The 13,652-nt window shown below is 37.7% G+C and overlaps 1 protein-coding gene across 1 annotated transcript in view; it reads left to right on the top strand.

The window, feature by feature from the left end:
* LIN9 (lin-9 DREAM MuvB core complex component) overlaps positions 1-13,652 on the top strand; it is a 39,816-nt gene that overhangs the window by 11,663 nt on the left and 14,501 nt on the right. The window contains exons 4-7 of the mRNA XM_064707078.1: positions 2,395-2,499; positions 4,164-4,297; positions 8,292-8,417; positions 13,307-13,464. Coding sequence (XP_064563148.1) covers positions 2,395-2,499; positions 4,164-4,297; positions 8,292-8,417; positions 13,307-13,464 — 523 coding nt within the window. The remainder of the gene's footprint in view (positions 1-2,394; positions 2,500-4,163; positions 4,298-8,291; positions 8,418-13,306; positions 13,465-13,652) is intronic.

Raw genomic sequence — 13,652 nt, 5'->3', positions numbered from 1 at the left:
AGGATCACAAAAAAAGGCTGAGATTTATAGTTTTGTAATGTCCAAAGGTGAAACTGTATCCTTCACAAGCACTTTGCATAAAGTTTGAAAAGTTTGCATAAGAGATGAAAACATATTTTAAAAATGAATAATCAAACACATTAAATTGCTGACCTCATTCAAGATAGGTCAAAAAAATTTCCTCTCTGTTTTTTGAAGTACTTGTACTGTATCTACCACCTTGAGCTCAGGAATCACCAGTTCTGATCAACTATTTTTGTATCCCATGAAATATCTCACTTCTAATTATGGCTGAGAACTGAAGCATCAAGGAAGGGAAGATATCATAATGCACTTCCATCATTGTGCCTTCTTGGGGGGCAGATTTTAATAAAAGTAAAGGACTGTCAGAGAAATTTGTGTATTCTGAGAACTTTCATGGGAGGCCTTACATTAAAGAACAACCTTGGGGTGGGGATATGAAATGATCCTGAAGCTTCCAGTGGGATGTTTGATGTTTGGGTTGGCCAATTCAGCCTTGTGGGTTGTTTTTGCTTCACTGTTTGTTTCTTGTCCTGTGATCTTCTCCCTGGTGTTTATTTAGGTAGGATTCATACAGGTACATATGCACACACATGCTGCTATGTGTTTGTGCTAGAGAACATCAGGTCTACAAAATGCAGTTCCAGACAGGGACCAGAACTTTGTGGAGACCCTTAGTTCCTGCAGTTCATGTCACAGTTTTCAGCTGCTTTCCAGGATTGTCCATATCTCACAGAATACAAGCCTTACTGGGAACTTAATTAATACAGATTAATATCTGCATAAAAACCTTGTCAGTCTTTAGCTATGGTGGCTGTGGGTGCTAAAAACACAGAGTCAAACTTTGAGAGTAGCTCAGTGTTCTGTAGAAAGCTGGGGGAAAGATCAGAGCACAGTCTGCCATGTTGGCAGTGACCCATGTTGCTAAGATGTCATGGAATAGTTTGAGTTTACTGAATGCTGAAAGTTTTGAAGACCTGTTTTACTGTTGGTTGAAAAATCTTCCCAAAAATGCCTGACCTATTTAGCCACTGTGGATGATGCCTCTTTGCAACACTAGTTATTTCACTCTGGTGTGAGGCACAGACAGTCCAGAGTGATGAAACAAACTTCTCATTTTAGGTAGTTCTTTGGAGTAGAGTTTGGCACTTTCTGTTGGGGGTTGTAAACAATTTTCTTGGTCTGGCTCATGGTGATTTGGTTACCTTGTCAATATACAGTTCCTCTGTCCAGTGTGTCTTTCCTGGTTTGTACTGTCTGTCAGGAATTAATGTTTTCTTCTGTGTGCTGCATGTGGTTAGGTGTTTATCACATACAGAGCACTTCTGTTACTTAAATACACTTGTGTAGTTCTTTTTATGAAATATATCTAATTTAGAGTAAGAGAGGCACATTTCCTGGGGAAGCCCCATGTTCACATGGCATGGGACAGACAGATTTTTAGCTACCACTGAATAATTTAACAGAAAATATCTCTTTTCAAGCAGTCAACCAGTCACAAATTCATTAAATGTCTTTATAAAGTACAAATGCTTGTAAAGGAAGTTTTATTTAACTGTGTTGATTTTATTTTGTCTCTGGGCCACAGAACCTTCATGGCAGGAAGAGGAAAAGCTGCTTCCCCTCAGTGCTAACAGCCACTCACAGGTTGTTCTTTTGTCATAGGGTCAGATATTGAGGAATAACTAAATGAGTTTTTTCATGACACATTTGCAATTGCAATCATTTCTTGTTTTCAGTCAGCCTTCCAATTCTTTCTGAGCTATAGCAGTACACAAGTAAATTTCACTTAGCATGGATTCTAAATTCTTTTTTCTGAGATTGTCACATAATTTATTCAAGATGTAGTTTCTTCAGACTCAATCTTGCTAGCATTTTGCTATGCAGATACTTTCAGTGAGTTAAAAAACCAGCAAACACATGTCACTTTATTAGAAAATTCTTGCTAAAACTCTATGTAGCTGAGAACATACAAACCAAATACAGTGCTTGAATAAGCCTTTTTTTAATCCAAAATTCAAAACAAATTTTTTAACAGATGTACTACTTATAACCAAGGCAAGCTAAGATACACAAGTGTTTAGACACCTAACTCTAATGGAAACAAGTGGGAGTCAGGCTCTAAATACTTCTGTGAAACTGGGCCAGCAGTGTAGTAATGGTTATAGTTAGCACTGGAAAAGCCTGGAATCTTGAGCTCCTTCTTCTCTCAGTCCTTAGATTTCTGGGTGCTAGGAGGCACACTATTTACTGTGTGCCTGAAAACCAACAGGTGATAAAACAAGAGGTATTTCATTTCTCTCACTGTGAATTCTCTGCATGAACAGAGAAATCAGATTTCTTGCTTGTAATTCTTCATTTTGTTCCCCACAGCCCTTCAGAAATTCAAAACGGAGTCGGCTCTTCAGTGAAGATGATGACAGACAAATAAACACAAGGTCCCCCAAAAGAAATCAGAAGGTTGCAATGGTTCCACAGGTACCTACATACATGTATGGAGATATTCTTAACAAAAAGGGGAAGAAACGTATCTGTTCTAGTTGAAAATCTGAATATATTTGCTTTCCAAGTTGCATTTTTGGTTTATGAATCTTATGAGGAAAACTGCTGTTAGAAGTAAGCCACAATTCAAAACAGATTAATATTTTTCTTTCTTACCACTGGTTTTGTTTATGGGAATACCTGTTCTTTGTGGTCTTGAACATGAACACACAGAGCTAGAAGGGATTCCAGACTCAGTGCCCATCATGCTTCTGCAAACAACCATCTCCTGTAGTCAGCATTAATTTATTCAGCTTCAGTTTTTTGCACTGATTATGTAACTGAGAAGGCTGCTATAGAGTTTAATGTATCCCAACCAATTAGGGACTTCCTCTAGATTTGTAGCCTGTGTTGATGGCCAGCTTTACCTTCTTGATCCTGTAATGCTAACAGGACAACAGAGAGCTTGTTTTTCCATCCTCAATTTGTTTGTCCACTCCTTGATATTGCACAAAAAACCAGCTGGAATTTGTCAGCCTTTATTTGTTATGATAGAAAGGGGAGCATCTCTTAGTCTCAGTGAGTTGGCTCTGTAGTATCTTTGTCACTTCTCTGTGCCATCATCTCCTGAGGCTGAATTTACCTCAGTGAAAAAGTACTGTTTGACTTGGTAATGTTCTAAACCCTGTTGTTTTTTGCTTAAATGTCTGATTCTGGAGGTCAAATGATTGCCAGATAAATATTTGCTGCAGGGACTGCAGCTGTTGTAGTTCACAGATCTTGCTGTCCCACCAGGCTTTGTTTCCTGGAGTTCCAGTGGGAGAAAGGGGCTTGTATCTAGGGCAGCAGCAGCCAGCAAGGTGCCTACCTTATGCTTTATCCTATTATTGCTGCTACTAAAGTCCAAAATAATTTGAATGTTTGGGGAAGGATAGCAGTTGATAATGACATAGGGACCCTGTTAAACCTATAGTCTCAAAAAGCTGTTATTTTTTGCAGAAAAGTTGTTCTTTCTGTCAGTAAGACAGCCATCCTTGGAACAAAATTACAGATTTTTTTTTTATGATTTGTTTAAACATGGGTCTATCTATTATGCAAACAATCTAAGACAGTGTCTTTTCCATGATTTATCAAATAGCTTTTAAATGTAGTTAAAACTTGATTGCTCCTTTCACTTGCAGTTTTCTAAGCAGACACTCTGCTCAAAGCTTTGCCTGTGTTATATTCCTGTCCTAGCTTCATCCTCAGCCTAAGAAGAGTGGGCAAGAGTAGAAGTTTTAGTGCAGATCAGACAGGTGCTGTTGCTGGCATCTGAGCTGCAACACCAGTTATGCTCACCTGAGACAGCTGGTGAGAGTTTTGAAGTCCAAATCTATTTTGGTGCCATGCTGTTGTTACCAATAATGTAACAACATTTTCAGTGCTGGAAAATGTTTCTGTTAGAAGAGCTTTGTATGGAGATAATGGTATTGATCCTGTTAAAATTTGCTGTCTGTTCTGTTTGATTGCATTGCTGATATAATGCAATAAGGATTGTTACAGATCTGCAAGAAGAACATTGCTATGAAACAACATGTGCAGACTTTTATCAGGAAAATCTGCTTTATTTGAATACTGAAAAAGGGTAAATTCTGTTTAACTGGTTTTTTTTCACTACACAGAAGTTCAGTACAACAATGTCCACCCCAGAAAAGAAGGTGTCACAGAAGATTGGTTTGCGGCTTCGGAACCTGCTCAAGCTGCCCAAAGCTCACAAGTGGTGCATATATGAGTGGTTCTATTCAAATATAGATAAGTATGTTTGCTTTGTATAATTACCTCTTATTAGTGCAGAAACATGTAATTTTCTAAAATTCAGCTGCATAGTTCCATATATTGGTTAGATACTCCAGTTTATTCTTAAATACTAATTATGGAAAGCTGTTTTGTGTGGTGGTGGGTGTTTTTTCTAATGAGCAATGTATGTGCTCTTGGTTCTTTGCAACTACCAACTTTAGAAAGTCTTCTATAGAAAGCCTGCCTTCATGGATGTAATTTTGTTTTTATCACCTCTGCCTCTACCAGATACCGGATTTTATTCATAATGCTTTTAGCACCTGAAACACAAAAATATCAGAACACTTAGACTTTTCTGAACCCTTGCATCAGTGCTATACAGAGGAGATAAAAGGACACTGCTTCTTCATAAAGTGCTGCTTTCCTTAAAGATGTCAATGTTGGTATTAAATATTTTTTCCCCATCATCCTGTTTTTATTGTGATCAGTAACAGAGCTTCAGGCTGTGATTGCTCAACTCTTGTCCAGATACCAGCATCCTGCTTGGATCTCATAATGTATTTCCTGGACTGTTTCTGCAGTTTGTGCCTCAGAGTTTTTGGCACTTGTTCTCTTAATGCTACTATCACAGTGGTGTGAATTGTTTAAAATAAATAATTTCATTTCTAAAATGTAAAAAAAAATTATTAATCAATGGAATATTAAAATCCACACTGTTTGACTAATACATGCAACACAAGTATTTAATATTCTAAAGAATGGCTTCAGAGTTAAGCATTATTTTCCAGAATGTACAAACAAAATAATTACTGTTTTTCCTTCCTATTTTGATCACAATTGCTGTAGCTTTTTTTTCTTTAACTGAGAAGGCAGTCATAGCAACAGAAAAACATTTTGGCATATATTCATCAGATGTGGAAAAATTTCATGTCCATTTTAGTTAGTTTTATATTCATCATCTCTAGGATTTAATTCCTTTGAAAGAATTAGTCTTTTCATGCTTCTTCCTCAATTACATGAAAAAAATTAATAACCCCAACTCTGCTTATTTCTAGGAGTAATTTTAATATGTTTAATCATTTTTAATAATGATTTTTGCAACAGACCATGAACTTTTAGTTTAAAGAGTTGTCTACGAAGCTGTAGGTCTATCAGCAGGCTAGAATTTGAGTTTAGCAGGTAATTCTGAAATCATCTTTGATAGTTACCCATGTGTGCAGATGTGATGGGTTCTCCTTCTAGACCAGGTGCTCATCAAAGCTGCTCTGTCACTCCTCAGTTGGACACAGGAGAGAAAATGTAACAAAAGGGTCAAAGGATGAGATAAGCACAGGGAGAGTCCACACCACTTACTGCCATGGGCAAAACAGACTCAGTTTTGGAAATTAGTTTAATTTATTGCCAATCAAATCAATGTAGGATAATATCACCAACTGGGGGCTATGTACAAATCACAAATGGGACTGGGAACGTGCTTTGAGCTGTTTCATTTTCCAGCATCACTCTCATTACCTGGTTATGACAATGGGAAGATGCCACCAGCTCACATCCCAGGCAGCAGACAAAGAACTTAATGTTACAACTCACTTTATAAGTTTTTTGATCACACAAAGCAAAAGCACATTGACAGTAGTTCTATCCAATCACCATAAGCACAGATACCTTTGGTTAAAACAATGCTTGTGTATTTCGAATACAATACCTGCTTGTAAGCCTTAAAACACAATGCACAGAGCTCCATTATTAAGCTTAAAACTTCCTAATATCTTGCTAGATAAGCTTTTCTGTAGCTTAGAGAGTTATTCTAGACAAGTGTTAATACACAGACCATTGTTCTATTTGTCCTTGCTTTTTTACCTTTTACATAATTTTTCTGCTGAAAAGTTTTTCCCCTCACCTTCCTTTGGGCATCCACCTGCTCCAGCATGGGGCCCTCCATGGGCTGCAGGGACACAGCTGCTTTACCCTGGTCTGCAGAGGAACCTGTGCTCTGGTCCCTGACCTTGCCTGGGTGGCTGCAGAGCTGGTTCTCTCAGACATTCCTGCAGCTCTGTCCTGCTGCAGTTGCACAGGGGTTTTTCCCCTTCCTCACTGCATTATTTCATAGGCACAGCCACCATCACTGCTGGGTTCAGCCTTCGCCAAGGGTGGCTCCACCTTGGAACCAGCTGGTGTTGATTCTGTGGGATATGGGAGAAGCTTCCAGCAGCTTCCCAAAGAAGCCACCTCTGCCAAACCCCCCCCCTGCCAAAACCTTTCCTTGCAAATCAAATACAGCTTGCAATGCTCATAAGATAATAAGATATTATAACATAGTTTACTAAGACACTGCATATCTTTGGAAGGAAAACTTTGATACATCTTGTTGGGAGTGATATGATCCAGGCTTAATGAGAAGCTTAAAAAAGTTTAAATCATAGAGCTATCAACTGACAAAAAATGGCTCACTGTACAAATCTCTGAATATTTTAATCAAATTATTGCATCCAAAATTGAAATAATCAAATAAAATGCCATGTCTGCTGTAAGTTTTTGAAATATTTTTATTTCTACAGCTGTCATCTGTGGTTATTAGATTATTGAAGCTGATTCAGTTGAATTCTGTATATACTACTGCAGTGGACTGTTTCCTGTAAAATCCCATTGATTTTGGGCCTCCAGAGACTTCTGAAGTGCTGCTTACTACCACAGTGATCATAGGCCTTCAGAAGCAGATGCACCTGTGATTTGCTTCCACCATTTTCCAGAGCTTCCAGTCTTGTGGATGCTGTGGATTTAGAGTTTGCCTGCTGAAGTACAAGAGTTAGTAAGAATAATCAAATATAGATTATCTCAAAAAAAAAAAGACCAAAAAAACACCTGAGCTAAATAGTTATTCTCTATATAGATGTCTTCTGTTAGCAATAGTAAATATGGATAAAATGATACTGCTGTATACCCTTCTGTGTCTGTTTCCTGAGCCTCATTGCTCATTCTTTTTATTTTCCTTTTTGCTTTGTGCTGCAGCTGCAGATCCTCCTACTGCACAACTATTCTATTCTATTCTATTCTTGCCTGGGTTTCCTTATATCTGTGCACCTTTTCTCTCTGCTGCCACCCCAGACACTCAGCTGAAAGCAATGCTGCTTCCAAGGTGCTCTTTGTTCTGTACTGGGGTGTATTCCCCTCCAAACCCCAGTGCCCTGCACAGAGTGCAGAAAAGCAGCTTTCTCTAGGATGCAGTTCTCCTTTTGTTCCTGCCAGGAGGGATCTATTTCAGCTGCACAGAGTCTTTTATGATTAACCTTCTATTAGATGGGCATATCTGCTGCTGCTCCCTTGTCTCCTCAGCCTAAGAAGGATGTGGTACTACAAAGGAAAAAGGCAGTCATAAAACAGAGCTAGAGATGGGTCATGGCATCAGAGAGAAATTCCTCAGTTGTGCAGGTCTGTTCTCTGAACTGTCACTTCTCTCACACTCATCCTGTGCTTCACCATGGACTCATGGGGTGCTTCAATAGAAGTCTCTCCTGTACAGCTGTAGAGAATGATGAGTTGGTTCAATTTCCTGTATTTTGGAAACTGCTGTTGAGAACCTGAGTTACAAGTGAATGAATTGATGAAAAAAGGTACTGTGTGTCTGTCCTTCCCTTTATTCTCAATATTTCACTCTCTGGTTTCCTTCAGTGTGTTGCAGTATCCTCATGACACTGAGCTGGCTCTGCTGAAGTTTCATTTGTGCCTTTTTATCTGTTATAGAGCAGGATGAATTATGTGTATTTCTCTGTAGAATCTAGAGAAAGGAGCATTTTTAAATGTCAGTGATAAGAAGAGTCAAAGAACAATAGTCCTGGAGACTTTCTGATTTTGCTTTTGTCTGAATTAAAATTGTTCTTTGAATAGAAGTGTCTTGTTTATGTGACTAATTTATATTAATATTTTTAATGTGTTTCTGATTATGGATATTTTTTGGAATCTTGTGACAAAAGTTTACTTAGTGTGGTTAACACAGGACTACAATTATGTTTCAACAGGCCACTATTTGAAGGAGATAATGATTTCTGTATATGCCTGAAAGAATCTTTTCCAACTTTGAAAACCAGAAAATTGACAAGAGTAGAATGGGGGAAAATCAGGCGATTAATGGGAAAACCACGGAGGTAATTTTTCTTTCTTTTCTTTCAGCTGTTACTTACATGTAGTTTTGATGTTACTGAAATTATTCCTTTTAAAAAATTTTGCATTCAAATAGTAGAACAAAACAATATCTTTAAAGGAGTAAAACTCTTTGTATTGAGGTGTTCTTTGAGCACCTCTCTCCCTCACAACACCCTATTCCTTAAATGCATATGTCCATGTAGTTTTCATGAGCTTATGCTTGAAATGTTCTCTTGCCACTCCAGGTAACTAAATGTCCAAGCTTTAACTGATGTGTTAAAGTTGTTTTGCATCTTCTATACTGCAGTGCTTCCTGGCCTGGAAGAGCTGGCCAATGTTTCACTGAGGTTTTTTTTTTTCTGTCTATAACCAGCTCTTCTTGGGGAAAACGAGTGTACATTTTCACCTCATTTATTTTATTATTTTTTGAAACCATTTTATAGATCCTCAGCTTTTCTTAGAGTGGCTGTCAAGACAGAGAAGAAATTAAGTCACCCATAAAATATTGTCCATTGTAGAGAAGAAGCTAGAATTTAATGAAGTACATGGGGTTCTTTTTCTGTTTTAGAATTTTTAATTCTTAAACCCTCTGATTTAGCTCAGCCTTTTCACAAAAACTACACAATTTAGCCTAGAGAAGGCTAAAGGGAGGATCTCATTTTGTACATAAATATTTGAAGGGAAGGTATAGAGAACACAGGGCCAGGTTTTTTATCCAGCATTATCTGGAGACAGGAAAAGAGGGAGCAGGCACAAGTGAGGTGGCAGAATCTCCATCCTAAGATGTACTGAGAGGCCCTCTGGATGTTGTTCTGGGAAGCCTCCTGGAGCTCATTCTGCTGGGGGGGTTGGAGGAGATAACCTCCAGAGGTGCTTCCAAATTTGACCATCCTGTCATTGTATAAGTAGTGTTCCATAAATTAATCAGCCTTTCATTTCTGTAAATGCAAACACTAAGGTATTGAATTAATTTCTTCATATGGAATATATTTCTGAATATATTCACTGAATTCATTTCTTCGTAGATCGCTGAGTCAGGTTGTATTTTGCATGATGGAGACCATTTCATCTTCTGTACCTGCAAACAACATAAGTAAAAATTGTCAGTCAAGGGAAGGCAGCAGAACCAGTTTGAAAATAGCTCCTCTAGGAAAGATGTTCCTGTAATTTGAGCTTAACTTGGCTTTTCATTCCTTTGTTGTCATGCTTCCTATTGAGAGAGAAATGGTGTATTTGGAGGTCAAGTCACCAATTTCTCATTTGACTTTTGCCAAAAGTGTTACCTCTAAAAGATCAGCTTGCCTCATCCAGCAGTTCTGGTGGACCATTGGTAAAACTTCAGTGTCTTGGAATGTTTTGGGTTGGAAGGGACCTTAAAGATTGTCTGGTTCCAGCAGGGGCTGGGGTCAGGGGATGCCCTGGGCAGGAACCTTGTCTACATCAGATTGCTAAACCCCATCCAACCTGCTGGGTTGCAAATTTCCTTTTGTTTTTCAGGGGTTCTTTGGGTTGGTTTTTTGCTTTTATTTTTTAAGCCATAGGGAGAGTGGTTTTGGGTTTGATTTGGGGTTTTTTTGTTCAACCATAATAGAGTTATTTTTTTAAAAAAGATACTCATGCCAAAGGAACCAAAGGTCTAAATAGGCAGGAAATTTGTTTTATCTGAATTCTGAAGTAGAAGCAATTGACTGCATAAAGAGTGTGATTGTTAATGCAAACTTTGAGTTACTGCTTTACAGCAACATAAAATAAGCATTCCTGTTTGCTTTTTATTTCTATACTAGTATTTTTTTAAATTATGGTAGTCTCTTTCAAGATGTCAAGAGTGTTCTTTGACCTTAGTTTTAAAATACTTTTAATTATTCTAAATCATTTTAATGCTTTTTCATGATTATTTTAATCTACCTCTAGAGCAAAGATTTTTTTATTTTACCATTCTGTTAAAAATTTTTTTCTCTGTCCTCATCATATGGAGGCAAACTGTCAGCACTGATATCTCCCCATGAGGGACTAAAAATAAATAATTAAGACATTTTGCAGCCACAGTGTTGATGGCAGAGGATAATAGTGTCTCTGTGATGATTATGCACATGGTTGTCATCTTTTTTTTTTTTGTTTTGTTTAAATATATTGTACTATTTTCTTATGTCTGCTGCTACCTTAAATGTCCTATCACACATCAACAGTGTGTTTGATTGGCACAGCAGTATTCTTCATGAGAGCCTGCAAAGCTTGTAAGATTCCTGTAGACTGTGGGGAAAGATATGCTCCAGGAAAAGGAAGAGGTAATAGTTAGTTTTGTGTACTCTGTGTAAACTTAATTTGGCTTGTAAAATAGCAGGGGATATGAATTGAGCTTAGATCTGCTTGTCCTGCCACTACATGATGGTGATGATTCCTGTTAGTTCAAATACTCACAAGCAAGGTTAAAACTGAGAAGAATGTTCAACTTCTCAAGAAGTCTCTACAGAAAACTGATGAGTTTGCAATTTTGATCTGTACCATAGTTTTAATCTTCATTTTTTCATAGGATGGCATGGAGAAAATCTTTATTAAATGCATTTGGGGAATGTTGGGCTGGAGGTTTCCTTTAACTGAAGCCAGAAATATATTGCAGATACTTTCTACCTCCATAGTTACATCATTTGGGACAGAGACTTTTTAAGACCATCTGAGCTATCAGTAAACCAGTATTGCTGTTGTAGGGACCTTCCAAGGTCAGTGATTAGTGTATCAGCATTTGAATTTGTATTTCTAAGACCACAAGTCAAAAAACATCAGGTGATATTTGCTGTTCCTAGTGCAAGACCCTGGACTTTATTAGAGGGACTAATACAAAGTTTGTATTGCTTTTTTTCTTTTTCTTTTTTTGCCTGTTTTGTTGTCTCACTGTGGTTAGCCATTCTTCTCCTCAATGGACTTGAAAAGCTCTGACCTGCATTTTGCAACTTGATATTCACAGCCCACTGCAAGCATTATTTCATATTATTTCATTATTTCAAGCATTATTTCACACCTGTTCCTCCCCAGTAGTAAATATGAAGTCAATAAATGAGAATATCCAAGTAAACTCTTCCTAAGTTTCCCAACCACTATCCCTCTCTATGTCTGCCACATAGAGATATCCCTTTCCAGATATTTTAATTTCCTAAGAGGAGCACTGGAACAGTACCTAATTCCAGGTAAACACATTCTGCTCTTCAGTGCTAAACTGGTGAGTGGGACACCAGCCTCAGTCTACAACAGAGTTTCTAGGCTATACAAAAACCAGACAATACAAAGTGGTGATTTTTGTGCTGAAAGTGGTTGGAAAGCCTCATATGGGAGCCTTCAGTGCAGTGCATGTTTGCATTACCTGACAAAAGTACCTCACAGCTGCAGTTTATTTTTGTTTGTGTCTTTGTCCCATGTCTTGCTTAGGACTAGGATCTCATTGTGCTAACACTGGGAGAAAACAGGTGGCCTGTGCCCCATAGAACTTAGAAAACATTTCTAAGATAAGAGGCAAATGATGGGTGCATACAGTGTGTGCAAGTGCTGGTCAGTGTGAAACAAAATGATCTCAGCATCCTGGCACCTCAGTGCTCACAGTCTTCTTGTGCACAATGCCAGGAAGAGAAATCATGGACAACACTGAAAGGGCTTTGTGGAGCTCTCCCAGTGAGGGGTATACAGAAGAAAACCTGAGAATGTTTGTTTCAGCATGTAATAGGAGAGTAGTAGAAGCAGATTTGGAAAAAGGAGCTGACTTCTTAGTAGTACTAAGTTGGAGATGAGTGAGGAACATCTTGAAGGGATTTAAGTCAGAAAATAATTTATAGTGTAGTAGAGGGAACCATCAGCAGAGTTGACAATGTCTTCTAAAATAACTTGGTAAAATAGAATTTATTGATCAGTAATCAATATATAACTGTATGAGTTCCAGAGAAAATGTTTGATCTGCATTTGACTGCAGTAAAGCAATTAAAAAAGGTGGCAAATTATATGATAAATAACTTTCTGCAATCAAGCAGACTTAAAATAACATTTGTGCACCTTTTTAAAATTACTTCTTTCATTGACACAAGAATGAAGAAAATTTTAGTAAGAAATGAAAGATAGGATTGAGTCCTTAATGTCTTTTTGCTTATCTCCCTCATGAATCTTGCCTATTCAGTAGGTTAGAAATGAAAATTAGTACAAAGTAAGCACTTTAGGAATGAGCCTTCCATCTTTTAGATTGCATTTTAAGAAGAACTCTACCCCCAGAATGGAGAAGGGCACTACTACAGATGATCTGATTTTTACACAGTAGCCCAAGATCAAATAAACTTTGACTATGATCAATCTCAGAACAGTTCATCAGAGATTTTGGGGCTGAGTTGTGCTTTGCAGAAGTGCAAGGAGATGAGACAGAGAAGTGCCATTTATGTGCTGAGTCTGGTGCCCTGTCATACTCAGTTAGCTTAATTGAGCTAATGAGCAGATGTGAGAGGGATCTCCTGTGTATCAGTGAGTGCTGGCAGCCAGGGCTCTCACAGGACACCCTCCTCAGTGCATTGACGTGGCATCCACAGCAGACTGGGCAGCTTTAGCTTTGTTGTGACCCTAGATGGATCCTTATAAGCAGAAAAAAATCCTAAAAAGTTGTGCTCTTTAGATATACCACTGCAACAGCTACTATTCCTGAGTATTGTTTTAAAATAGACTCTTATTTTAAGGGTGAGAATTCTGAGGAGTAAGCTTGTCTAAATGCATTAAACAAGATTTTTTTTTCTCTTGAACACATCATCCCAAGCTTTTTTATTTTCTCACAGTGATTTTTTAAACTATGCCTATTTATTTGATGTACCTTCACATATATGTTTTGAGTGATTAATTTAAGTATATTTTTTATCTAATGAAATTACAGGTGTTCCTCTGCATTCTTTGAGGAAGAGAGGTCAGCATTAAAACAGAAGCGACAGAAAATCAGACTTTTGCAGCAGAGGAAAGTTGCAGATCTTTCACAGTTCAAAGATCTTCCAGAAGAAATTCCATTACCACTTGTAATAGGAACAAAAGTTACAGGTAAATTCTTAAAAACAAACAAAATAAGCAGCCAAGTGTATTTTGTAAAGATTTTAGTTAAGTCATAATCCACTTAGTGCACGTAATTATAATAAATGTAAAACATCAGAATTGTATCAGTTTTTTGTTAGTTCACTGAGAAGGTGCTTGTGGAAATCAGGTGATATTTTTAAAACACTGATAAGGTT

Source organism: Zonotrichia leucophrys, chromosome 3 (assembly GCF_028769735.1).
Source record: "Zonotrichia leucophrys gambelii isolate GWCS_2022_RI chromosome 3, RI_Zleu_2.0, whole genome shotgun sequence".
In the NCBI taxonomy this organism is placed as follows: domain Eukaryota; kingdom Metazoa; phylum Chordata; class Aves; order Passeriformes; family Passerellidae; genus Zonotrichia; species Zonotrichia leucophrys.
Note: the sequence above shows the minus strand (reverse complement) of the source record. Positions and strands in the feature narration are given on the sequence as shown.